The 24,826-nt window shown below is 51.9% G+C and overlaps 1 protein-coding gene across 1 annotated transcript in view; it reads left to right on the top strand.

Annotated features, from left to right (window-relative positions):
- adamtsl3 (ADAMTS-like 3) overlaps positions 1-24,826 on the top strand; it is an 869,253-nt gene that overhangs the window by 369,607 nt on the left and 474,820 nt on the right. Inside the window, 1 exon segment of the mRNA XM_072468743.1 lies at positions 23,528-23,573. Within this exon segment, the coding sequence (XP_072324844.1) occupies positions 23,528-23,573 (46 nt within the window).

A 24,826-nucleotide genomic window follows, 5' to 3' on the forward strand; every position in this document is an offset into this window, starting at 1 on the left:
TACTCATGGAGCAGGGGTATGGGACTAGTTGGAAAGCTCTTTAAAAGCTGTCACAGGCACGATGGGCCGAATAGCCTCTTTCTGTGCTGTGCGATTCTATGCGACAACCTTGTGCCAAGCTCCTGAGACAGCTCAGTAATTAATTCTGGTATTCGGCTGCTATGTCTGATTGTGCCTGGCTAATCTCCCGGAAATGAATTGTCACTTTTTCAGGAAAGCGTAGATTGACCAAATGCAGCATTGCATTGAGATTCCGCAAAGTCCTCCTATTGCTTCTCTTGCCATAGCTCTGCCTCTGGACATTCCTTCAGCATGCTTGCTAACCTCCTTAGGAAATGATGAGGTCATTGTGCCTTTGCTTAGAAGGTTTCATTCGATTTTGTCCCTCAGTATGTTGAAGCCAGATGGGTATCTCCTGGCAGGGGTCCCTGGGCCATTTCCCCTGTTGGTGTTTACGAGAGACCCTTTCACTGTCTCACTAGGGTGTTTGCTACAGCCTGCCCTATTACCCAATACCTGCTACCTGCAAAATAATGCATGATTATATTATTGCTTTGGTTAAGGAGATCGTACAGAAGAAGATCTGTCGACAGATCAAGGCTTGGGAGAACTTTTAACACGTAAAAGCTTAATGCTTTATGAAGTCCATACTACAGCTTTAGCTGTGCAAATGTTTCTCATTTATTTGTTTAGATAAGGTCATGAACCAAGACGACTCTGTGGTTTATTCAGAGGGGGAAAGAATGATTGGTTACACCAGACTGCAAATCAGGATGTTTAATCATCAGCCAAGGAAAGAAAAGCCAAAATCTGAGCACATTGCTGGGTCTCCTCGGGTTCCACCCATCTGCTCAACAATCCGTTGTTTCAACAACGTTAGAACAAAAAAAATTTCAATCTACACTGTAAAAATGCATTTTTGGTGCTGGTGTTCCAATTTTCTTTGTTTTACATCCTGATTCATGCACTGTCAATTGCCAAATTGTCCCAGTCATATCCTTTCTTGCACTAGCTGCCACCTGAAGCTGAAATGGGAAGCAAAGAACTCCAGGCTGACAGTCACCTGGCCTCTGCTCAAACTTTAGCAGCCACTGTCCTGCATTGAACCCTTCAGCTCATTAATTGCTCAATCATGACAGCCAGATTATTTCTGCCTGGTTACGGATCTGTCACACAGCAAATTATACAGCATGGAAAGGATCATTTTTTATTATTCTTTCATGGGATGTGGGCGTCGCGGTCAGAGTCAGCATTTATTGCCCACCCCTAAATGCTCTTAGAACCATAGAATCCCTGCAATGCAGAAGGAGGCCATTCAGCCCATCAATTCTGCACGACCCTCCAAAAGAGCACCCCACCCAGGCCAACTCCCCTACCCTATCCCTGTAACCTCACCTAAACTTTGGACACTTAAGGGGCAATTAGACACACCTAACCTGCACATCTTTGGACTTCTATTGAGACTTCTCTCTCAGCTACATCAGTTAAGAGTCAATCATACTCCTGTGGGAGAAGACCGGGTAGGGATGGCAGATTTCCTTCCCTAAAGGACGTTAGGTGAACCAGATTTTTTGTTTTGGCAACCAAGGAAAGTTTCACGGTCGCCATCACTGAGACTGGCTTTCGGTTCCAGGTGGATTGATTTAAATTAGTACTTAATTGAATTCAATTTGCGCCAGATACCATGGTGGGATGTGAATCCATGGCCAGGATTTTCCGTCCCTTCCCACCAGAAGGATCTTCCAATCCTGTCGAAGGCGATCCCCCAAGCCCTGGCAGTGCAGATGGTGAGCAACACAAATGGCCATTAACTTTGGTGGGAGCAGAAAATCCCACGCAGCGGCCAATGGTGAGCAGCCTCCACTATCAGAGATTCCATCATGAGGCTGGAGGGGAGGGGGGGCCGGGGGGGGGGGGGGGGGGGTGGAGAGAATCCCAGCCCATGTCTCCAAAGGCATTACCACGAGACCAACACATCCCTCTATTCATCAAATTTTGGTGTAATGTTCGTCTATTCACGTTGAAAGGTGCGACTTAAATACTGGGGGGAAATAGGATGAGATCATGTCTTGAAAACTTCAAATGAACCTCTGAATAATTCTGAAAAATAACAAACAACAATCACTGCTTCCGAGCCAGGCCCTGGACACAGGGCTCTAGTCCAATTACCAAACCTCAACACACGTTGATCTCCTTTCTCCAACGGAATTTGTTTTACCTAGTCCCATCCATCCCCTCCGATGGTCACAAACAATCCAATAGTATTATTTCAAAGATGAGGAAGGGAGTTGTTGACCACTCAATCAGCATTACTAAAACAGATAACCAGGCCATGGGGCGGCATGGTAGCACAGCGGTTAGCACTGTTCCTTCACAGCTCCAGGGTCTCAGGTTCGATTCCTGGCTTGGGTCACTGTCTGTGCGGAGTCTGCACGTCCTCCCTGTGTCTGTGTGGGTTTCCTCCGGGTGCTCCAGTTTCCTCCCAAAGATGTGCAGGTTAGGTGGATTGGTCAAGCTAAATTGCCCTTAGTGTCCAAAAAGATTATGTGTAGTTATTGGGTTACGGGGATAGGGTGGAGTTGTGGGCTCACGTAGGGTGCTCTTTCCAAGGGCCAGTGCAGCCTGATGGGCCGAATGGCCTCCTTCTGCACTCTAAATTCTATGATTCTCTATGATTCTATGATAACCACAGTGCTGATTTTGGAACCTTGATGGGCACATATTGTTTGCTGTGTTTCCTGACATAACAATTACTACAGTTAATTTGCTGCAAAGGACGTCAGAAGTCTGAATCATCACGGACGGGATGGTAAATATGACAGACAAGCCAAAGGTCCTTCGACCTCGGGAGGGAATTTCCGATCCTAGGGCTGACGGGACTGGAAAATCCTACCCATAACACAACCAAAAATCTTCTATTCTTCCTTTCTTTGTTCCAGTGTGGCTTTCTTCAAAGAGAAGGTGAAACAATTGTACTTTTCACAGCCTCTTCCTTGAAGTTGTATATCACAGGAGTGTAGCCAATAGACGAATTCTGAAGAATCAACATTGACCAAATCTGTGGGACTGTATATGCTATAATCAGTTTTGGAATTTAATATTTTGCTTGCAATAAACACAGCGAACAAGATATTTGTACTGGTTGACTTGCCAAATATTGCAATCAACTTGTGAACTCAGCACCATTTTGGAACTAAATGGTACTAAATGGCAAGCTTTAATTTCAACACTTATGTGTTCCAGTCTTCAGTTTTGCAGACGGGAGTGTGCAGATTGTGCATGTACAGCATTTTTCGATTGTATAAACAGAAACATTTGTAAATGTTGTTAACCTCAATTCTGATAGAAATTAATGTGATAGAAAGATATGAGAGAGGAAGAAGTCAATCTAGTGGAATCCTGTGATGGTTTTTAACATATTTGGACTTTCAAAGTAAGAAAGTTACCCATGAATTAAAGAAGTTATAAACTTCGTCTTTTAGTTAACATGAGCTCCAGATAAACACATCTGATCCATATCCATGTTCCATTGTTCACATTTTATAAAATCATCAATCCAAACTTGGATTTTAGTTTATACTCCAGTTATGCATTACATTAGGTTCAGCATTTAAATGCAGTAAAGTTGGTTCCAAATGCCACAACACAATTCAACTCACCAGCTACTCTGTGGGCTGAGAAGGACATTAAACCAGGTGTGAAATAAGGTCTATGGACCCATTAGGCCCACACTAATTGAGAGTCCATGCATGATTATTTGGTCATGGATTCCTCTACCCTTCCCAACCTAACTCTCAGTCATTACTAATTGAATTTCTACTTTTATCCCACCCCTACAAATGATTTTTCTGGCATGATAATGAATCTCATTCTTTTGCTGGGCTGGCTGATCTTAATCCAAAGTGACAGTGGGAAGACTAAAATCTATGTGTTTCTTTGGGGTAGGAAATGGAGGAAGAAGAAATGAGGTTACAGGAGAATAATCTGCAGTCCTGCCACATCCAGCCATGAATGGTGGTGGACAATTAAACAACTCACTGGAGGAGGAGGCTCCTGGCTCCTCGCCATACCTGGCACAAGGAAGATGGTTGTGGTGGTTGGAGGTCTATCCTCTCAGCTCCAGGACACCACTGCAGGAGTTCCTCAGGGTAGTGACTTAGGCCCAACCATCTTCAGCTGCTTCATCAATGACCTCCCTTCCATCATAAGGTCAGAAATAGGGATGGTCGCAGAAGACTGCACAATGTTCAGCACCATTTGAACTCCTCAAATAATGAAGCAGCTCATATTCAAATGCAGCAAGACTGGACAAGATCCAGGCTAAGGCTGACAAGTGGCAAGTAACCACGCACCGCACAAGTGCCAGGCAATGATCAACTCCTATAAGAGAGGATCTAACCATTGCCCCTTGATATTCAACGGCATTATCATCGCTGAATCCCCACATCAACATCCTGGGGGTTACCATTGCAGAGAAAGTGAACTGGAACAGCCACATAAATAATGTGGCTACCAGGGCAAGTCAAAGGCAATTAATCGTTTGGCGTGTAACTCACCTCCTGACCCCTCAAAGCCTGTCCACCTTCTGCAAGGCACAAGTCAGAAGTGTAATGGATACTCTCCACTTGCCTGGATGAGTGCTGCTCCAACAATATTCAAGAAGTTTGACACCATCCAGGACAAAGCAGCCCGCTTGATTGTTCCACTTTCCACAAGCATTCAAACCCTCCACCACTGACGCACATGTACAAGATGCATTGCAGGAACTCACCGGGTTTCCTGAGGCACTCCCTTACACACTGACAACCACCATCAACTAGAAGGACAAGAGCAGCAAGTACCTGGGTACACCACCAGCTGGAGGTTCCTCTGCAAGTCACTTACCATCCTGACTTGGAAATATATCGCCGTTCCTTCACTGTGGCTGGGTCAAAATCCTGGAACTCCCACTCGAACAGCATTGTGGATGTACCTACACCTCAGGGACTGCAGCAGCCCAAGAAGGCAGCTCACCACTAACTTTGGAAGGGAAACTAGAAATGGGCATTAAATGCTGGCCAAACCAGAAACCATCCTGTCAAATCATTTTTTTAAAAAATCATCATCCTGTTATACCTGTTGGAAAGTGCAAGTGTGGTCTTTAGGTGTGAACATGCTTGACATTAGTCCCCATGGTCAAAATCTTGCTGACACTATAAGCACATAAAGGAATAAAAACCACGTACAGGACGATAGTTGATATCCAATCATAATTCTTACAGTAAAGGTGAAAAAGCAAAACATAGTCAGTCAGTATACGCTTTGCTTACGCATTCTAATTTGAATTGTTGACTGAATGATTACATAAACTGACTTAAAATCCAAAAATGAGTATGATCATAGTGTAGTTGTGTTACTGGGCCAATGATCTGGTGACTAGAGTTGAAATCCAACAGGTGAAGTTGGGGAATTTAATAATAATAATAATCTTTATTGTCACAAATAGGCTTACATTAATGCTACAATGAAGTTACCATGAAAATCCCCCAGTCGCCACATTCTGGCGCCTGTTTGGGTACACTGAGGGATAATTCAGAATGTCCAAATGACCTAACAGCACGTCTTTCGGGACTTGTGGGAGGAAACCCACGCAGACACGGGGAGAACATGCAAACTCCACACAGATAGTGACCCAAGCTGGGAATCGAACCTGAGACCCTGGTGCTGTGCTGCTAACCACTGTGCTACCGTGAATTTCAATTTTAGCTAAGCAAATATGAACGAAAGAAGCTGCGTTGATTAATGGTGGCCGTGAAACTACCAGATTGTTGCAAAAGCCCATTGTAGCGCACAAAGACTCCGTGAGACGAATAGAGTGAAGTCGATGAGGCTTTATTAAGCGTGTCTGTTCCCCCGCAGCTCGATAGCGGGGGAGGACTCCGGCTTCTTATACTCCGCCTTCAGGGCGGAGCTAGAGGTCAACGGCCAACCAGGACCCGGGATCTGTCAGCCAATGACATTAGGGCTTCCAGTCCCACATGACCCCTAATACATACTACCACATTCACCCCTTGTCAAAAATGAACCCGGCGGGGTGATGCTTCGTATGGTGGTAAGGGTTTACAGGGCTGGTCCTGGGAGGAAAAAACATTCACATGGCAATACAGTATTGTACAATTTTGTCCTGTTTCAACTATATACAGAAGGTATCGGGAGAAAAGCAAAATGTTCTTGTGAAAAGTCCATATATTGATTTAGATCGACGTCACGAGTCGGTCGGGCGGTCTGGTCGTCCGTGTCGATCGCCTCGGCCCCGGTGGTGGTGGTGGTGGTGGTGCTTGTACCGGTGTTGTCGTCTCCGGGAGCCTTACGGTTTCCGCTTGGGCTTTATTCTTCGTCGGGCCTGAGGGGAGGGGAACCGATCCTCCTGGGAAGGGGGCGGTCGCGGGGTGCGGTGGTGGCAGGAAGGGGGGGGTTGGGTGAATGGTGTCGGGGGGGTGTGTGTGTTGCCGGCGGGCGCCAGATCCCGCAGGGAGACCGTGTCCTGTCGGCCGTCGGGGTACTCCACGTAAGCGTACTGCGGGTTCGCGTGGAGGAGGTGAACCCTTTCGACCAACGGGTCCGCCTTATGTGCCCGCACATGCTTTCGGAGCAAGATGGGTCCTGGGGCCGCCAGCCAGGTCGGCAGCGACGTTCCAGAGGAGGACCTCCTAGAGAAGACAAGGAGACGTTCATGAGGCGTTTGATTAGTGCTCGTACATAATAGCGACCGGATGGAGTGGAGAGTGTCCGGGAGGACCTCCTGCCACCGTGAAACTGGGAGGTCCCTGGACCGTAGGGCCAGTAGGACGGTCTTCCAGACCGTGCCGTTCTCCCTCTCTACTTGCCCGTTCCCCCGGGGGTTGTAGCTGGTCGTCCTGCTTGAGGCTATGCCCTTGCTGAGCAGGAACTGGAGCAGCTCGTCACTCATGAAAGAGGACCCCCTGTCGCTGTGGACATATGCGGGGCAACCGAACAGTGTGAGGATGGTGTTCAGGGCTTTAATGACTGTGGCCGCGGTCATGTCAGAGCAGGGAATGACGAATGGGAAGCGGGAGTATTCGTCCACCACATTAAAAAAGTATGTGTTGCGGTCGGTGGAGGGGAGGGGCCCTTTGAAATCGAGACTAAGGCGTTCAAAGGGGCGGGAAGCCTTAATCAGGTGCGCACCATCCGGCCTGAAAAAATGCGGTTTGCATTCCGCGCAGATGTGGCAGTCCCTTGTGACTGTACGGACTTCCTCTAAAGAGTGGGAGGTTGCGGGACTTGATAAAGTGGAAAAACCAAGTGACCCCCGGGTGGCAGAGGTCCTCGTGGAGGGGTTGGAGGCGGTTAATTTATGCGTTGGCACATGTGCCGCGGGATAGGGCATCGGACGGCTCGTTCAGCTTTCCGGGACAATACAAAATCTCGTAGTTGAAGGTGGAGAGCTCGATCCTCCCACCTTAAGATCTTGTCGTTTTTGATTTTGCCCCACAGTACATTATCGAACATGAAGGCTACCGACCGTTGGTCAGTGAGGAGAGTGAATCTCCTGCCGGCCAGGTAATGCCTCCAATGTCGCACAGCTTCCACTATGGCTTGGGCTTCCTTTTCCACTGAGGAGTGGCGGATTTCTGAGGCGTGGAGGGTCCGGGAGAAAAAGGCCACGGGTCTGCCCGCTTGGTTAAGGGTGGCCGCTAGAGCTACGTCTGAGGCGTCGCTCTCGACCTGGAAGGGGAGGGACTCGTCGATGGCGCGCATCGTGGCCTTTGCGATATCCGCTTTGATGCGGCTGAAGGCCTGGCAAGCCTCTGTCGACAGAGGGAAGGTAGGGACCCACTGGGCGTAGTATGAAAAAAACCCCAGGCAGCGTTTCAGGGCTTTGGAGCAGTGCGGGAGGGGAAATTCCATGAGGGCGCGCATACGTTCGGGGTCGTGGCCTATTATCCCATTGCGCACTACGTAGCCCAGAATGGCTAGCCGATTGGTGCTAAAAACGCACTTGTCCTCGTTGTACGTGAGGTTCAAGGCTTTGGCGGTCTGGAGGAATTTTTGGAGGTTGGCGTCGTGGTCCTGCTGGTCGTGGCCGCAGATGGTTACATTGTCGAGATACGGGAACGTGGCCCGCAACCCATGTTGATCAACCATTCGGTCCATCTCCCGTTGGAAGACCGAGACCCCGTTTGTGACGCCAAATGGGACCCTTAGGAAATGGTATAATCGCCCATCTGCCTCGAAGGCTGTATACTTGCGGTCACTTGGGTGGATGGGGAGCTGATGGTCGGCGGACTTGAGGTCCACGGTGGAGAAGACTTTATATTGGGCAATCCGATTGACCATGTCGGATATGCGGGGGAGAGGGTACGCGTCTAGTTGTGTGAACCTGTTGATGGTCTGGCTATAATCTATGACCATCCTTTGTTTCTCCCCTGTCTTCACTACTACCACCTGCGCTCTCCAGGGACTATTGCTGGCCTGGATTATGCCTTCCTTTAGTAGCCGCTGGACTTCGGACCGAATGAAGGTCCGGTCCTGGGCGCTGTACCGTCTGCTCCTAGTGGCGACGGGTTTGCAATCCGGGGTGAGGTTCGCAAACAAGGACGGGGGTTGCACCTTGAGGGTAGCGAGGCTGCAGATAGTGAGTGGGGGTATTGGGCCGCCGAATTTGAACGTAAGGCTCTTTAGATTGCATTGGAAATCTAATCCCAGTAAGGTGGGGGCGCAGAGTTGGGGAAGGACGTTTAGTTTGTAGTTTTTGAACTCCCTCCCCTGCACCGTTAGGGTAACTATGCAGAATCCTTGGATCTGTACGGAGTGGGATCCTGCAGCTAGGGAAATCTTTTGTGCGCTGGGATAGGTGGTCAAGGAACAGCGTCTTACCGTGTCGGGGTGGATAAAGCTCTCCGTGCTCCCGGAGTCGACTAGGCATGGTGTCTAGTGGTCGTTTATTAGCACCGTTGTCATCGTCGTCTGGAGTGTCCGGGGCCGAGCTTGATCGAGCGTAATTGAAGCGAGGCGTGGTTATAGTAGCGGAGTGGGGTCCGTTGTTGCCGTCCAAGATGGCGTCGGGGATGAACAAAATGGCCACCCCCATACATCGCACATGGCTGGGGGGTCACAAGATGGCGGCGGGGGTGGACAAAATGGCCGCCCCCACGCGTCGTAGAGGTTTGGGGCGGTCCAAGATGGCGGCGCCCTTCCTCCCCTCGTGGTGGCCGGGACCCAAAATGGCGCCGTCTGCAGGTCGCACATGGGGCGCTGGGGGCGTTGGGGACCGCGCGGGGCTCCCTCATCTCCGGGGACAGCGGTGGTCGGGACCCAAGTTGGTAGCTCCGGCGGGTCAGACGTGGGGCGTGGGGGGGGGGTTAGGGGGGCGTTAGAGACGCCCAGAACTCCCTCTTCTCCGTGGGGAGTGGTGGTCGGGACCCAAAGTGGTAGCGCCGGCGGGTCATACATGGGGCGCTGGGGGGGTTGGGGAGCGTAAACGGCTTGCAGGGCTCCCTGTTCTCCCGGGACAGCTGCGACCTCGTGGGACCGGCACACAACCGCGAAATGGCCCTTTTTCCCGCAGCTCTTGCAGATCGCTGCGCGGGCCGGGCAGCGCTGTCGGGGGTGTTTCGCCTGGCCGCAGAAATAGCAGCGGGCGCCCCCGGTGCCACTTGGCGTTTGGACCGCGCAAGCCTGTGGGGTGTCTGGGGGGGTGTGGGTTTGTCGCGACGGGTACGTACGGAGCCCAATGGGCTGCCGCGCGGTCGGGACCGTAGGCGCGGGTATTACACGCAGCCACGTCTAGGGAGGCTGCTAGGGCCCGGGCCTCTGAGAGTCCTAGCGACTCTCTTTCTAGAAGTCTTTGGCGGATTTGGGAGGAATTCATACCTGCCACAAAAGCATCGCGCATTAACATGTCCGTGTGTTCATTTGCGTTCACCGAAGGGCAGCTGCAGGCTCGTCCCAAAATCAGCAGCGCGGCGTAGAATTCGTCCATCGATTCTCCGGGACCTTGCCGTCTCGTCGCGAGCTGGTAGCGAGCGTAGATTTGGTTAACTGGGCGGACATAGAGACTTTTCAGTGCTGCGAACGCCGTCTGGAAATCCTCCGAGTCTTCGATGAGGGAGAAGATCTCCGTGCTTAACATCGAGTGCAGGATCTGTAGTTTTTGGTCTTCTGTGACCCGGCCGGTGGCCGTTCTGAGGTAGGCCTCGAAACAAGTCTGCCAGTGCTTGAAGGCTGCTGCCGCGTTCACTGCGTGGGGGCTGATCCTCAGGCATTCCGGAATGATCCTGAGCTCCATAGTCCTTTTTAGGCACGCTTAATAAATTGTAGCGCACAAAGACTCCGTGAGACGAATAGAGTGAAGTCGATGAGGCTTTATTAAGCGTGTCTGTTCCCCCACAGCTCGATAGTAGAATGGCCTGCGGGGGAGGACTCCGGCTTCTTATACTCCGCCTTCAGGGCGGAGCTAGAGGTCAACGGCCAACCAGGACCCGGGATATGTCAGCCAATGACATTAGGGCTTCCAGTCCCACACGACCCCTAATACATACTACCACACCCATGTGGTTCACTAATGTTGTTTAAGGAAGGAAATCTGCCATCTTTATCCAGTGTAGCCTATTGGCATGATGTTTCAGCTTCGCCGCGCTCGTCACGGGATATAATGGGGCCGGTAAATCTTGCGAGAGGCCTCTCGCGTGATTTGCCGGCCTTGTAACTGTCACGAGATCTAACGAGATCTCGCGTGGCGTCACAATCTGGATCCCGACCATTGAGGTTGGGACCCAGATTGTGAGCAGTTAGTCTCACTTAAATATGTCTACCCCGGTTCTACCCAGTGCCCGAGTCCTAATGGCTTTCATAGAATAGATTTCATACAATTTACAGTGCAGAAGGAGGCCATTCAGCCCATCGGGTCTGCACCGGCTCTTGGAAAGAGCATCCTACTTAAGCCCCACGCCACCCCCCTATCCCCTTTATTTCCTTTATCTCCGTAACCCAGTCACCCCACCTAACCTTTTTGGACACTAAGGGAAATTTAGAATGGCCAATCCACCTAACCTGCACATCTTTGAACTGTGGGAGGAAACCGGAGCACCCGGAGAAAACCCACGCACACACGGGGAGAACGTGCAGACTCCACACAGACAGTGACCCAAGCCGGGAATCGAACCTGGGATCCTGGCGCTGTGAAGCCACAGTGCTAACCACTGTGCTACCATGCTGCCTCGGAGACCATGAGCAGGCGCCGTTTAGCACTGATTTCCACAAACATGACCCTGACACACTGGCATCCCGGCTTTCAGAGCCTATAGTGTCAGCAGGATTTTGACCATGGGTACTAAGGCCAACCATGTTCACACCTAAAGACCATATTATTAAATATGGGGGCCCTTCCAGGCGAGCGAGGGCCCATAGGCAATCGGTATCTTGGCACCCCCAGTGCCACCTTGGTACAGGTTGACACCCTGGCAGTACCAGGGTGGCATCAAGGTAGCACTGCCAGGTATGCAGGGGCAGTGCCAAGCTGGTCGTGTAAAGATGCCTTGTTGGCATCGGACCAAGGATCGGACCCGGTAATGCCCTTATGAGGTGGGGTGCGGGAGTGGTCGATGATCCCCTTATTGGTGAGTTAGGGTGTTGGGTGGGGTCCAGAGGCCATGGCGGGGGGGTCTAGAGATAGGGGCACCATTTAAAAATCCTGCATTGGCGAGAGGAGCACGTTAGTGAGTCCCGTTTAATTGTCCCATTCCCAGCACTGGCAGCGCCGGGAACACCTGGAAAAACGCGCTCGACACGGGACTCTGTTTCATTTCCATTAAATCGCGCCCTATATTCCAAAAGGAAAAACAGTAAAACGGGGAAATAAGAATACCAGTCCTTCTGGGATGTGACTCTCGGCCTATCTGGTTGACTCTGATCTGCTTTTTAAATGGCCTAGCACCTTGTCGGATGCAACTAAGGATGAATAATAGATCCTCGTTTTGCCATTGATACAACACTCCATGAACGTTGATTTCTGTAGACATCCTGGGCGTCATTCTCCGACCCCCCAGAGGGTCGGAGAATGGCCGTTGCCGCCGTGAATCCCGCCCCGCCGGTTGCCGAAGTCTCCGAAGGGAGAAAAGTCGGCGGGGCGTTAATGGCGCCGCTGACGTCGGAGAATGGCACGGGTCTGCGCAAGGCAGCCGATTTTTGGCCTGCCGATATTCTCCCTTCCGGATGGGCCGAAGTCCCGTCATCGTGATGACCGTTCACGTTGACGTAAATTAGACCTCCTTTTCATCGGCGTGACCCTGTGCTCCAGGTTCACGCCGACCAGCGTGGAGTTGAGTGACGGCCTGGGGGGTTGGCTCTGGGCAGGCGATGGCGTGGCCGCAGTCTGAATGTGTGAGGAGAGGTGTGTCTCGGGTTGTGTGTGTGTGTGTGTGGCGGGGGGGGTGGTTAGAGTGGGCTGGGCTCCGGGGGATTGCCGGGAGGGGGGTCCGTGCCGGGGAGGGGGATGGGGGGGTCCGTGCCGGGGAGGAGGTTGGGGGGGTCCGTGCCGGGGAGGAGGTGGGGGGGTCCGTGCCGGGGAGGAGGTTGGGGGGGTCCGTGCCGGGGAGGGGGATGCGAGGGCAAGTGAGTTGGTCCACCTGGCCAGGTGCCAGCCTCCAACAGTTGGACCCATGCGGTCCATGCCACCTGGCTGGGGGGGGAGGGGATATGGGCAATGATGACATGTCGTCGTTCCCCTCCCCCCCACCAGGCCGTCATGTTTTCCGATCATCCAGCGATGTTGGCCGCCGTGGCGGCAGCCGCTAATGTCTATGTTGCCCTGGATGAGGAGGAGGAGGAGGAGGAGGAGCGTGCCAGAGAGGCGGCGCAGGCTGCCGCAGAAGGACAGGCGGCAGCCGTCCAGGCTGGAGGGACACCTGACCGACAGGACGAGGAGGGGGAGGAGGATGTCGCGGCCCCACGGCAACGGAGGCACCCGAGGGCGCCCCGTGTGTACCGGCCCCGGCAGTCATACCAGGACCTCACGGACCGGGAATGCAGGAGGAGACTCCGGATGAGGCGGGAAACCGTGGCACACATCTGCCACCTGCTGGCACACCTGTTACCGCGTGGCACTGGCGGGGGACACCCTCTCCCCGTGTCCGTCAACATTACGGTGGCCCTGAACTTTTATGCAACGGGGTCATTCCAGGCACCAAGTGGGGACCTGTCCGGCATAACGCAGACATCGGTGCATCCGGGCAGTGACAGATGCCCTATATGCCATGGCGCACTGCTACATCCACTTCCCTGTGGACCGGGCCAGGCAAGATGCCCGGGCCGTGGGCTTCTCTGCCGTGGCTGGGTTCCCCATGGTCCAGGGCGCGATTGATGGGATGCACGTCGCCGTGCGGCCACCTGCAGATAACAGGGCCGTGTTCACCAATAGGAAGGGGACCTATTCGATGAACATACAGGTGGTCTGCGACCACCGCATGATGATCCTGCACGTCTGCGCCCGTTACACAGGCAGTGTACACGACTCATACGTGTTGTCGCGGTCATCCATCCCCGACATGTACGAGGGACGCCATCCCCGGCTGAGGGGCTGGTTGCTGGGCGACAGGGGCTAACCATTGCGATCGTGGCTGATGACGCCTATACGGATGCCACGCAATGAGGCGGAGAACCGCTACAATGATGCCCATGTAGCGACAAGGGGAATGATAGAGAGGTGCTTTGGCGTGCTGAAGATGCGTTTCAGGTGCCTGGACCTCTCTGGGGGCGCCCTCCAGTATCGGTCAGATAGGGTCGGCCGCATCATTGTGGTGAGCTGCGTCCTGCACAACATAGCCCAGCAGAGGAGCGATGTGCCGCAGGCAGAGGAGGGCGGAGTGGAGGAGCAGTAGGAAGAGGCGCAGTCCTCCCCAGATGAGGGGGATGGGGGTAATGGTCAGGGCAGACGGGGTAGACACAGGCGGGTGGCTGTCCACCGTTACCGGCTGGCCCAGCGGGCACGGGACAGACTGATAGCCGCCCGCTTCACTGACTAGATGGGCGTGGGAATCAGGTAGTATGGCCACAGACCGCACACCATGGCAACAGCCGACCACCCACACCCCCCACCCATCCACCCACCCAGCACCCTCACCCCCTCCCCAACCCCACCCACCCCACCCGCATGCACACCACCCCCCCCCATTGCCGATCCACCTGCGGCACAACGGGCCGGGCTCACACAGTTGCGGGTGGACGCGTGTCTATTGCAGGCCATGGAGGATGATGACAACCCGCCCTGCGGTGAGCTCCTGGCTCCACATCGTTGGACCATGTCAGACCCATGGCCACAATACCACCATCCACCCGGACCATCCCTGCATGCGGCTGTGACACTGCAGCGCACGGTCCCGTCCTCTGCCCGGGGGGATGTTGATGGCGGCCCAGGGGGAAGGGGGCAGACTCGCCTGGGGCTGAGGTAAGACCACCCCTCACACACACACTTGCGCTCAACGTACATGACACCCCCGCACGCTTTGGACAGAGCACAAAGGCAGCTTCGGTAGGTGTAACATTGACTTTAATAACCAAAGGAGTTCATGCACGTGCCCTAGCCCCTAAAACTCATCTGTGCCCTGAACCCGTGCCAACTTACTCATTGTCTAATTGTTTGGCCTTACGGGCCCTTTGACTACGTCTATGTGGTTCCCCAGACGGTACAGCAGAACTGGAGGTGGACTCCTGTGATTCCTGCCCTCTGACACTGGATCCCTTTGGAGGCCGTTTCCTGGGGCGTCCTGGCCTAGATGGGCCAGGCTGCGGCCCGGGCGACTGGGATGGCGAGCTGCCAGCCTGTCCTGCCCGTTGCCCACCCGATGCACCTGGGACGGAAGGGGGGGAAGTCCGAGGTGTCACGGTGTTCCGGGACCTCCCCTACAGGGGGAGCCGGGACGGACCACACCACCTCCTCCTCCCTCGGGGTGCCCGATGGCCCCCAGGCCTCTACATGGGTGGGGGATGCGAACGGACTGGCCATCCGAAGCCCCCCCGGCATCTGGCGCTGCCAGTCCTGGAGGCCCGTGCTGGTATCGACAGGGGTATGCAGGTTTGCAGCCATGGAGCCCAGGGGGTTGGCCAACCCTGTCTGTGACAGTGCGACGCCGGCTCGCACATGGCCACTGGCGCCGATGCCCTAGCGATGGCCTGCTGAGACTGGGCCATGGCCTGCAGAGACTGGGCCATGGCTTGCTGAGACTGGGCCATGGCCTGCAGAGACTGGGCTATGGCATTGAGCGCCTCTGCCATCTGGCGCTGGCACTGGCTCATGGCCTCCTGTGAGAGGGCAGCCATGTCCTGGGCCACAGACGCCGCCTGCACGGAAAGCCCCAGGCCTCGCAAACCGTTCCCCATGTCTGACACCGTCGCACCCATTGCCTCCACCGCGGACGCCACCCGTGCGGTGTCGGCCTGGGTGGCACGCATGACCGGCACCACTCCCAGCTCCTGGACGCGGGTGGACTCCTCCACCTGCGACTGCAGCCGCCGCAAGCCGGCCGTCACCCTCTTCGCTCGTCTCCGGGTCGGTGGTTGCATCGGATCTATGTGTGGGTGTGGTAACTCCAGGAACCCGGGATCCATCTGGGCGGCAGATGTTCGCTTGGGCTGGGCTGCCCTCCGACCGCCCGGCCCCTCTGCTGCTCCTACCTCCACCTGCTGCACCGGGGCGGCTGCGTTGTGCGCACCAGTGAGTGTAGCAGACGCCTCATCACTAAAGTGCCCAACCGAGGTGAGTGTTTCTGCGATGGTGGAGGGTGTTGGTGACAGCAGTGGCGTTGTGACGTGCTCTTCGTCCCACTCTGAGTCCATGGCACTTTGGGGTGGGGGTTCCTCTCCACCTATCCACTCTGAGTCACTGTCCGGTATTTCGTCTTCCTGGGTAGTGCTGTCCCGGGTAGGGGTGTCCTGGGCAGTGCTGTCCCGGGTAGTGGTGTCCTGGGTAGTGGTGTCCTGGGTAGTGGTGTCCTGGGTAGTGGTGTCCTGGCTCGGATGTGACGGGGGCCTGTGGCTGTCCCCCCTCGTCGCTGGGTGGTCGCTCCCGCAAGTGACGGGGGTGTCGTCTCCCTGTTGCTCCAGGTCTCTCCGTCTCCCGTGGTGTGCGAGGGGCATCCTGCGGGCGTCGCATGCTGGAGGGTCCGGGTCTCTCTGTCACCCGTGGCCTCCGAGGGGCATCCTGCGGGCGTCGCATGCTGGAGGGTCCGGGTCTCTCTGTCTCCCGTGGCCTCCGAGGGGCATCCTGCGGGCGTCGCATGCTGGAGGGTCCGGGTCTCTCTGCCTCCCGTGGCCTCCGAGGGGCATCCTGCGGGCGTCGCATGCTGGAGGGTCCGGGTCTCTCTGTCTCCCGTGGCCTCCGAGGGGCATCCTGCGGGCGGTCTGCATCTGCGGGGATGGGTGCCTGTACGTTTGGTCCTGCGATACACAATGAAGCATGCATGGTTAGACATCAGGCAGTGATCAGGTGATATGGGGGAGAGGGGTATAGGGGAGGGGGGATATGGGGGAGGGGGGATATGGGGGAGGGGGGGTATGGGGGATATGGGGGAGGGGGGATATGGGGGAGGGGGGATATGGGGGATATGGGGGAGGGGGGGATATGGGGGAGGGGGGATATGGGGAGGGGGGATATGGGGGATATGGGGGAGGGGGGATATGGGGGATATGGGGGAGGGGGGATATGGGGGAGGGGGGATATGGGGAGGGGGCATATGGGGAGGGGGGATATGGGGGAGGGGGGATGTGGGGGATATGGGGAGGGGGGATATGGGGGACATGGGGGAGGGGGGATATGGGGAGGGGGATATGGGGAGGGGGATATGGGGAGGGGGGATATGGGGGATATGGGAGGGGGGATATCGGGGATATTGGGGAGGGGGGATATGGGGGATATGGGGGAGGGGGGATATGGGGGAGGGGGGATATGGGGGATATGGGGGAGGGGGGATATGGGGGAGGGGGGATATGGGGGAGGGGGGGTTATGGGGGAGGCTCACCCTGCCTGCTCTGACGAGGTCGTTCACCTTTTTGTGGCACTGGGTGCCTGTCCGTGGTGTCAGGGCCGCAGCGGTGACGGCCTCTGCCACTTCCCTCCACAGACGCCGGCTGTGGCGTGGGGCAACTCTGCGGCCGTGCCCGGGATACAGGGCGCCCCTCCTCTGCTCCACCGCATCCAGGAGCGCCTCCACATCCCGTGACTCGAACCTCGGGGCTGAGCGGCGGCCAGCCATCCAGTCGGGTGTTCCGGTCGGGTGTTCCGGTCGGGTGGGGGGGAGCAGCGCGGCCTTATGAGCCGTCACGCCGTGCGGCGCGTATGACGCTGCACGGCGTGAACCACGTGCGCAAGCGCTGCTAGCCCATTTCGGGCCGGAGACTTTCGACCCATTTTTCCGACGTGACGCAAGTCGGATTTGCGCCAATTTTTGTGCCGATCGGCGGACTTTCCGCCGATAACGGAAAATTTCGCCCCCTGATCCAGGTAAAACATTTCTTGGGAAGCTAGTTATGCATTGATTGTTTAACAGCAGTAGATTCTGAACTGGATCCCAGAACTCCGTTATTTCAACTTTGTTGCATTCATTGAGAATTTTCTGCCTGTTTGGAGAGCAGTGGTGACAGCAGATTTGAAGAATTCCACATTATAGACGTGCTCACTTTCCTAACTGGAGGGCAATATTTGATGGGAAGCAGACATTCATTGGCGACAAAAAAGCAATAAGAAAAAAATGACTAAAATGAACTAGAATAGAACATAATTTAACTATTTTTGCATGCCTCAGAAAACCATTACATTTTACGTGCTTGCATTGCAGTGACACCTTTGTGTTGTATTAGTACTTCAGCACCCATGCGACAGGTTTTTCCATGGCAGAAGTGATGAGCCTAGGCTGCCAGTGGGATCTTCCTGAAGTTAATGGACATTTGCGAGTTATGCAATGGCCAGCTGCGTCACCCAGCGGAGGACCTACCAGAGAGGGGTGACCTCGGAGGGACTGGAAGATCCTGCCAGCGGGAAGGGCTGGAAAATCCCACCCTTTGCTCCATTCTCGTTCATGTTCCTCAGATTATTCTACAAAACTGGGACACGCCACGTTATGAGCATATCCACCTGGCAGAATTGCTCCATGAGAAGAGGCTTAAAGCTTGGAATTGGTTCATTTTTGAGATATTCCCGCACCAAGTTCAGTTTACCCAGCTAGGTACCCTATTGGGGTATTTCTTATAAGGAAGATTGTGACACATCAAACTGGAACCTAATCCTTTGAGGCATAAAAGCTTTTAGTTACAGGAACACACATTACAAATCATGTACCTCCAATCCAACAAATAGTTTCAGCCTGCTCCGAAATGTATCAGCATGGGTGAGTTCTTCAATCAATGCCCACCACCTAAATCCTGTTAAACAGAAAATTAATATACAGTTTACACAGATCACCGTTAGCCAACACTGATCGCAGATTTGAGATTTTTTTAAACAATATCCAGTGATTTATTTCAGCGCAGAATGCCGGACATACTCAAGGACGGCCTTAACATTTGGAAGTGTTCGGAAGTGACGAGTGTCAGACAGCTGCCTATGCCCCATCTGCCTAGCCCGGCCTCTCTGAGGCCTAAAATAATTGTTAAGTTGTGTGCAGGAGAAGGCAGCCAGCTTAACTTTCAAACATACTGCCAGCAGTTGCAGGCCCATCGAATGACTGAGCACCAGGAAATGCGAGTCATCGGCATCTTTGTTGATCAACAGCCTGTTACCATACATAATCCTCCTACTGGGGTATTACTTCGAAGGCACACTGGATGAGGCTACAAGGGGCAGACATTATAAACCAATTGGTGAATTAAAGTGCCGTGCACGAAGCATTAGTTGAGCCTATGCAATTCAGTGCCTGGGAAGTACAGGAACCCAACATGATTTGAATGCAATGTTGAGTTCATAACATTAATACTGAGGCAAGCTGCTAATAAAAAGGCAAGTTCACTGCGTTAGCCCCTTGCTCCATCTGGAGATCTTGGAGTCATTACACCGGCTACACCTGATGTACCAGAGCATCCACCATGAGACAGGGCTGAAATAAAAATGAAAATGCTGGATAAGCTCAGTGGGTCTGGCAGTATCTGTGAAGAGAGAAACAGAGTTAAGGTTTCAGGTCTAAATGACCCTTCTACAGAACTGCAGAAATGTCGAAATGTAAAGAATTGTACAGTTAGAAAGGGGATGGAGGAGGTGGGCAGAATAGAAGACCATGGATAAAACAAAGAACAATACAGCACAGGAACAGGCCCTTTGGCCATCAAAGCCTGTACTGGTCATGATACCAACCTTGGCCAAAGCCCTCCGCACTTCCTTACGCTGTATCTCTGTACCCATCCTATCCATGTATTTGTCGAGATGCCTTTTGAACACTGTTAATGTATCTGCTTCCACAATCTCCCCTGGCAATGCGTTCCAGATACTTACCACCCTCTGCGTAAAAAACCTGCCTCACACATCTCCTCTAAACTTTGCCCCATGGACCTTAAACCTATGCCCCCTGGTGACTGAACCTCTACCCTGGGATTGAGTGCCTGCCAAACCACTCTATCCATGCGCCTCATAATCTTGTAGAGCTCTATCAGGTCACCCCTCAACCTACGTCATTCTAATGAAAACAGTCTGAGTCTATTCAGCCTCTCCGTATAGCTAACACCCTCTAAACCAGGCAATGTCCTGGTAAACCTCCTCTGCACCCTCTCCAAAGCCTCCTCATCCTTTTTGTAGTGTGGCGACCAAAATTGTGCGCTATATTCCAAGTGTGGCCTTACCAAGGTTCGATACAACTGCAGCATGACTTGCCAGGTTTTATGTTGATGCCCGTCCATGAAGGCAAGCATTCCATATGCTTTCTTGACTACCGTATCCACATGTTTTGCCACTTTCAAAGATCTGTGGACCTGCACGCCCAGATCTCTCTAACTTTCTATATTCCTAAGAGTTTTGCCATTTACGGTATATTTCCACTCTAAGTTAGACCTACCAAAATTCATTACCTCACATTTGCCCGCATTAAACTCCATTTGCCGTTTCTCTGCCCAAGTCTCCACCTATCTATGTCCTGTTGTATCCTCTGACAATCCTCAACACTGTCTGCCACTCCACCAACCTTGGTGTCATCCGCAAACTTACTAATCAGACCAGCTACATTTTCCTCCAAATCGTTTATGTATACTACAAACAACAGAGACCCCAACACAGATCCCTGTGGAACACCACTAGTCACAAGCTTCCATTCAGAAAAACACCCTTCTCCTGCTACCCTTTGCCTTCTGTGACCGAGCCAGTTCTGTATCCATCTTACCACCTCACCTCTGATCCCGTGTGACTTCACCTTTTGTACCAGTCTACCATGAGGCACCTTGTCAAAAGCTTTACTGAAGTCCACGTAAACAACATCCACTGCCCTCCCCTCATCAATCATCTTTGTCACCTCTCCAAAAAACTTGATCATGTTAATGAGGCACAACCTCCCCTTCACAAAACCATGCTGTCTATTGCTAATGAGTCCATTTGTTTCCAAATGGGTATAAATCCTGCCCCTGAGAAATAGGCTCACTTGAATATGGGGCAAAGGAAAGATTGACAAATTTGTCCTGTATATGACAGGGGAGCATTAATGGTGTTATTAAGGGATGAAGGCTGCTAATAGTGGCAGACGGTAAGATAGCTGAATGTGTTAGTGGGAGCAACTACAATAAGGGGCAAGTGTGTAGTAGAATTGGGCAGGCCAGGGAGCTGAAAAACAACAAACTATAGAAGTGCGGGTGGTGGAGGTAGTGGGCCCGGGGGGTGGCGTTGGGGGTGGGGGTGGGGGGGGGGAGTGGCTTAAGATGGAGGGAGATGTTTACTGTCTTAAGTTGTTGAGGCATGTTAAAGCCAGAAGGCTGTAACTTGCCTAATCATAAGATGAGGTGTTGTTTTTCCAGTTTGTGTTGGGCATCGCTGGAGCATTGCTGCAAGCCAAGGACAGACATGTGGGAATGACAGCAAGATGCTAAGTTGAAATGGCAAACATGGGAAGGCTGGGATCATGAGACAAGACTGGCCTGTGGCAGTCTGAGAAGGAGGAGGATAACTTGGGTCAGGTCAGGGAAGCAATAAATAAAAGCTGACAGCTAATGTCAAAGATTGAGCCATCATGTTTGTAAAATGTGCAATTTATGTGGTGAGCAGCAGTGAGAGAGAAGTAGGGTGAAATTTAATGGAAGATATATGGACTCACATTTTGGACGTGTTTAATAAGGTGTTTCCCGGCGCTTCTAGTGCCTAGAACTACCCGCTATTGACTACCCGCTATTAAACGGGACTCTGCTTCTTTTTCGGGCCTTGGTGAAGCCTCACTTAGACCCATTTCCTGCACGATCGAGCTCAGCTCGCCAGTGCAGGAATGGCGCCCCGACCTCTTGATCCCCTCCTCGCGACCTCTGGACCCCCCCCCAAAGCCCCAACTTACCAATTAGGGAGTCCTCCAGCAACCCAGTACCCTACCTCATAAGGGAAGGGCACCCCCAGGCCCGATCCCCGGGACAGACAAGATGCCACTCAACCACCTTGGCACTGCAGCCTGGCACCCAGGATTCCAGGCTGGCAGTGCCCAGGTGGCATCGGGGGGTTCCAGTGTACCACCTTGTCCAGAGCCCGACCACCCAGGGGCCTCTGATTGTTTAGGAGACTCCCCCAGATACCATTACATCTGGTCCACGTTTGTAAAGACCATTGCTAAACGGGCTTGGTCGAAGTCTCCAAGGTGAGGCCATTCGATCCTGTGCCTTGGGTAACTCTGGTGCATACGTATTCAAGTGAGCCTAACTGTTCATTTGAAAAGGCAAATTTTGTTCACGCCTACTGAGAGCGTTAGATCTTGCAGCGTCGGAAATCTTATGAGAGGCCTCTCGTGAGGTTTGCCAATCTCGTTGCATCTCGAGTCTCCAAAACCGTCACATTGTTTGTCGAAGCAATTACTGTCCAGTTCAATGGAGTGGTAGGAGGTTTAGAATAGTCTTAGAAGATTGTAAATCCAAAATTTAAGCAATACAGCTTGTTTGATTGATCTTGTATGACTGCCATGGATGAATATAACACTGCAAGCTGTTTTTTTTTCTTTTATGAGATATGGGCTCTGCTGGCTGCGCCAGCATTTGTTATCCATCCCTAATTGCCTGTGAACCAAGTGGCTTGCTGGACCACTTCAAAGGGCAGCTCAGAGTCAAGCTTATTGCTGTGGCTCTGGAGTCACATGTAGGACATCAGTGAACCAGATGGGTTTTCACAATGATCGATAATCGTTTCACAGTCACCATTACTGAGACTAGCTTTATATCCCTCGCTTATTAATTGAATTTAAAGCTCACTGGTGGGATTTGAAAGCAAGTGTCCCTGGACCTCTGGATTAATAGCCCGGTGATATTATCACCATGCCCTGCTGTCCTTGGGCAAGTGCCTGACGATGTTTGCAAGGTGGCAAACTGACATTGACAATGTGGGAAAGAGACTGGAACAGATTCTCGTTCTGCACACTCAAATATTTGGTACCACATCCACCATGTTATTTCAACTCTTGTTTGTCCCTTGGCAAGCCTTTCAGTGAGGCAAATTGCGTTTGTTTATGTTTAATTTGAAGATCAATTTTGGTAAGGGCTTGCCCTGTGTTTACCTGGGTTTACATTCATAGCTATAAGTTTGTAGTGCTTTATTGTGTTTGTGATGTTGGCGTTGAAACTGGCAATGTGTCTCGGTAATTCCGCATTCAAAACTGCTTGCATAATGAATAATAAGAACAGTAGTTTCTTGTGCATTAGACTGACAGAAAAAACAGATTATTCACTCTAATCTCGAACAGACTTGGATTTTTTTTTGGAAGGAAGTTCATTTTGAAAGGCCTTAATTGCAATGAGCACATGAGATAAAATGGAAACTCATATATTCTGTTGCATGTCTTTTAATGTCTTTAACTATGCACAATAGATTTATTCAAAAAAATGTCAGCGTAGAAGGGAATTTTATTTGGCCAGCAATCATTTGATCATGATAGTTGTAGGAAATGTTTTGGAAAAAAAAAGTTTTATAAGCTCAGCCTTTCAGGATTGACTATGTTTGTCCATGCTCAGTGGGATTTCAGTCAATGACTGGCTTCATTATACATACGCCCTGGCAGGTATTTTCTACTAATGTTTTGACAGGTGAAGAAAAATTTAGCTTGATTCAGAACCAGAGCGAAGGCCCTTGTCAAGAATGATTTCATTTGCTGCACCAGGCTTATGGTCTTGGCTGACGACCCAAATTTATTAGTAGTGAAGAGCATTAAAAATTATCAGGGATTAGGGGATTTTGTGACCGTGGAGTCTTCCTTTGTTGAGTCATGTGCATATGTTAAAACTAGTTTATAATGGGACCTTTTATAAAGTGCCTGACACATGTTTGTTTAATGCTTTGAAAGACTGTGTGTCATTTTAAAAAAAATTTCATTTCTCCTAGGCACTGTGAAGGGCGGAACATTAGGTACAAAACCTGCAGCAATGTGGTAAGTACGGCATAAAATGCGTCTGATTAGTATTTATTGTGAATTACTGCTCTCCTGTCTGCTGTTGCAGATGGAGAAATTACACAAAGTGAGCATGTTTCCTTTCACGTGTGCTTTCTGAGTGCACGTGACATTAGCATTGATGAATAAAAGATTTTCCCAATCTCACTCTGAGAACTATTGACTGATAGTTTGAAGGCTGTGGCGTGATGAAATCAGAATAGTCGAATTGTCCCTGCCGTATTTTGCTTCCGCACATCCAACATTTGTTTCTGCCACTCGGACCAAGTGGTAGCATCTTTTCAGCTGATTGCGGACAAATGGATGAAAAGTGATCCCATATGCCCTGCATTCACTTGTTTCCAACTCGCTTGTATTTCTATTGTATAAGCTAGGCATCCATGGTGAGCAGATCTACAAAATTGCTTCAATCACACCTGCTTCAATCACAGGTGGATAAGGTCAGAACTATTTATAACTGTTAAATTAAGAGGTGTTTCCAGAGCTTCCAGACAATCAATATAGATTCCTGAACAACCAAAGCCGGTTTTAACTGCCCAGTCTAACAAGTGAGGACATATAGGGGGGATGTGTCGCAGATACTACGCAGACAGAGCGATGAATGAAGGAGTGGTTGAAGAAAAGAGGAAATTGGTACATCACGTCAAAGACAGAAAGATACAATACTTCAGTCACTTCATTGGAGCAGATGGTAAAGAGAGACTGTTTTTGGAGGGGAAGAGCAGCAGAAGAAGTAGGAGAGACAGGCAGAGGAGGAAATGGATGATGGATACAATTAACTCTGTGGACCTCTGTGGAATATGTGAGGACAGCACGGAACAGACAGAGGTGGAATCCATAAAATCAACCTTCTGTGAACAAAATGATACCAATGAATGAATGTAACAGGGTGAGAGAGGGGTGAGATGTGTACCATAAGCTTTTGAGAGCTCTGTATCTGTAATAAGAATTTTGTGACCCAGGCAAGGGGGCACGAGAGGAGGCTGGAGGAGATGCCGTTTAAAGTGTTGGGAGGGAGTTTTCGATATTTGGGAATTCAGGTGGCACGAGGATGGGAGTATTTACATAAACAAAATCTGGCCCTGTTAGTGAAGCAAATGAAGGAGGACCTTCGGAAGTGGGACATGCTCCCGGCGTCACTGGCGGGGAGGGTACAGACCCTAAAAATGACGGTTCTCCCGGGAATTTTGTTTCTTTTCCAGTGTCTCCCTATTTTTATCCTAAAGTCCTTT

This window comes from Scyliorhinus torazame, chromosome 12 (genome assembly GCF_047496885.1).
Source record: "Scyliorhinus torazame isolate Kashiwa2021f chromosome 12, sScyTor2.1, whole genome shotgun sequence".
Lineage (NCBI taxonomy): Eukaryota > Metazoa > Chordata > Chondrichthyes > Carcharhiniformes > Scyliorhinidae > Scyliorhinus > Scyliorhinus torazame.